Below are 2,872 nucleotides of genomic sequence, written 5' to 3'. Positions count from 1 at the left end.
TCAATGTCATTAAAATTGTTGGGTCTGACTTTAGATAAATATTTATTTGAGATGTAGCAGTCAATGTGCCTTCCATGTTCAACTTCCCCTTCCAGATTCAGTTGCTTTTTCACTACTCCCTTATTTAAGAAAACAGCATTAGGCTGTTCTTTGCTGATAAGAGGCCACTGAGGGAACAGAGGTTATAATTTAAAGCATCTTATTAGACCTTGTAGCCCTAATTTCAACCTGTCAAAATATTGTAGAGAATATAGCTATAAGGCACACTCAGTACCAGATTGGAATGCACATAGCTGATTACCAGTACCTGCAATTTTACATCAGTCCTTGCCAACATGACATAATATGACAGATTATCATAGGAGAGTTGGGCTAAGAGATCGGGATCCAGGGTTCTTATCCTGCCTGCATATACAGTCTTTCTGATCTAAGTTGGGTCACTTGACATCCTTGGCCTTCAATTTTTCATCTCAAAAATCCAAAGAATGAGCTTTCTTGGACTTTCCAGCGTCCCCATCCACTCTGTGATTCTCCCTTTGGTTTTTCCCCACCCCCACTGTATCAGAAAAAGAGTTCAAAAAGTGACCCAAAATTTAAACGAGGAAATACTTTTAGAAATGTAACAAAATTAATATTTCCAAAGGTCAGTACAAGTAAATATTGTAGAAGCACTAGGGATTTTTTTGTAAGATTTATTTTATTACCATCATAAACATACAGACATTTTAGTCATCTGCTTACATGTGAAAAAAAAATCCAAACCTATGACTCTGGTGGCTAGCATCTTTATTTAAAAAAATAGGATTTAAATACATTAGTTAATATGAGTATGAAACAAGTACATAACTGAGAGGTAACATCTCGAAATCAACTCATGAAATAGTCTCAATATTTATCCTCTTGAAAGAAACAGATCTGGGAGAACATGGATAGACAAAAAAGAGTACTGACACAGAGAGAACTTTAGAAAACAGCAGTGAGTTTTTTTTGTTATGGCTAATCTTTCTAAAAGAGCATTTTCTTTACATAAATGTATTTGAAGATAAGATAAATGCACTTATTAAGTTGTCAAAATTGCTTTCAAATCTGCTCTCAAATCCACCTCTTTCCAAAGGAGTAGATCCTACATTCAAGGGCAGGGTGATATAGTTCTCTGTACTTTCCAAAGGGAGTTTTGCAGGACCCTGACAGCATTTGTTCCATTTATTTAAATGATGGAATAGATGTGGCTAGTTTCCACAAGTCCATATTAACATTTCTTGCTTTTGCCCTTAACTAAAGGACTCAGCAGTAATAGCTTGGAAATCCTGAGCTTGGTAACTGCCACCTGCCTGAATGATTCAGAGAGTTTTATCCTGTCTCCATCCTCCATGTGCCAGAGGAGGAGAGGCGAGACAGAACTGAAGCTGATGCCCCGCTTCCGTGGAGCGCAGCCTCATCAGATAGCCTCTAACATCCTCTCTCAGTGTTCTCCGATCCCTAACTTTCTGATCTTACTTTCTTTAAGGAAGCCATTATTGAGTTTCTTACTAAATTCTATGTGGAGTGTTAGGCTTTGAGGCTACAATCATGAAGAAGAGGTTGGCCCTGCTCTTGAGGGCTCTTGAGTCTGGTAGGAGAATGCTGCATTTAGGACTTTCACCTACTTTTAGCTGATTTCCTTCCCCTGGGACCGTATCCCTAGCTTTAAGAGGAAGGGATTGCCTGAGAGGATTTCTAAGATTATTAAACGGGAAAGCACCCTCGTGTCTGTAAGTTAAGTGAGAGTGAATAAGACTTATGGAACCAGATGTAGAATACAGGTCTGAGTGGTGACAGGCCCCAGCCCTCTCCATTCCTGGAGCTCCCCTTCTCAGGAGAGCAGAGATCAGTAGGGTCTCCCGTGGTGGTCTGCAGCCTAGGCACATGTACACACAGACATCTTGGATGTTTTGGTCCTTTAGGATAAGGGTAGGCAGCTCAAAGCATCCGCTGCTCTTTATTCTTTGATTTCCCTGAAGGAGCAGTAGCTGGGCCCCAGGCCTCGCACGGTGCAGTCAGTGCTGTCGCTGTCACACTTGCCGCAGTGACATTCAGTGGCTACTGGGTACGTGTACAGGGAGTCTGCATGGTGAGCACAGCCAGGCACTTTCACCGTCTCGTAGACCAGCTCCTTGAAGGTACACGTTTTCTGGATATTGGGCCTTGCTGGGTCCCTGTACACCAAGTCCTGAGTGGTTTAGGAGACAGAGAGAGAGACAGATGAGTTACAGTAGTCTGGAAGTTTCTGTTTAGCTTAATCAAAGTGAGACAGGGATTGAATACTGCTCGCTCTAATATTTACACTTTAAAATTCTTTTATGAAATTCCTAATCAAGGAAACATATCTCATAAATGACCTATATGCTATACCATGTTTCCTGATTATTCTACAGATATTTCAGAAAATATAAGTTCTTTTATTACTCCTTGTGTCTTTGTCAAAATGTTAATTATTTTTTCAACTATCAAGAAATTTGAATTTCAATAGAGGAAAATGATTACAAGAGAAATTGACAAATTTTAATTTGACTTTTTTACTTAGTTGAAAGCTGTATTAATGACAACTTGAACCACGAATCAGTGAAGTTTAATTCCTCAGAAATTTTTTCCAAATGCATTGTCCCTGAGTATTTATAGTCAAAAAGTATATAATGTGGAATGATAATGCTTAGAGTAGCCTGACTATGAAAGCTTATATAAGATTTTAACTATTTCGCTGTCTTGTAGACATCTCTCCACCTTGAAGCCTATATATTTTGCACAAGTCACAGTTTCTAAGGCTACATGGTTTGTACATAAGAACTTTAATCCTTGCAGAATAGGTTTTTTTGTAGCACTTTCTAGTAAAAAA

The 2,872-nt window shown here is 39.0% G+C and overlaps 1 protein-coding gene across 1 annotated transcript in view; it reads right to left on the bottom strand.

The window, feature by feature from the left end:
* Positions 1–678: 678 nt before the first annotated feature.
* FSHB (follicle stimulating hormone, beta polypeptide) overlaps positions 679–2,872 on the bottom strand; it is a 4,014-nt gene continuing 1,820 nt past the window's right edge. Inside the window, exon 3 of the mRNA XM_010831795.1 lies at positions 679–2,209. Within this exon, the coding sequence (XP_010830097.1) occupies positions 1,979–2,209 (231 nt within the window). The 3' untranslated portion in view covers positions 679–1,978. The remainder of the gene's footprint in view (positions 2,210–2,872) is intronic.

The sequence above is a fragment of the Bison bison genome, unplaced genomic scaffold (genome assembly GCF_000754665.1).
Source record: "Bison bison bison isolate TAMUID 2011002044 unplaced genomic scaffold, Bison_UMD1.0 scf7180017864531, whole genome shotgun sequence".
In the NCBI taxonomy this organism is placed as follows: domain Eukaryota; kingdom Metazoa; phylum Chordata; class Mammalia; order Artiodactyla; family Bovidae; genus Bison; species Bison bison.
Note: the sequence above shows the minus strand (reverse complement) of the source record. Positions and strands in the feature narration are given on the sequence as shown.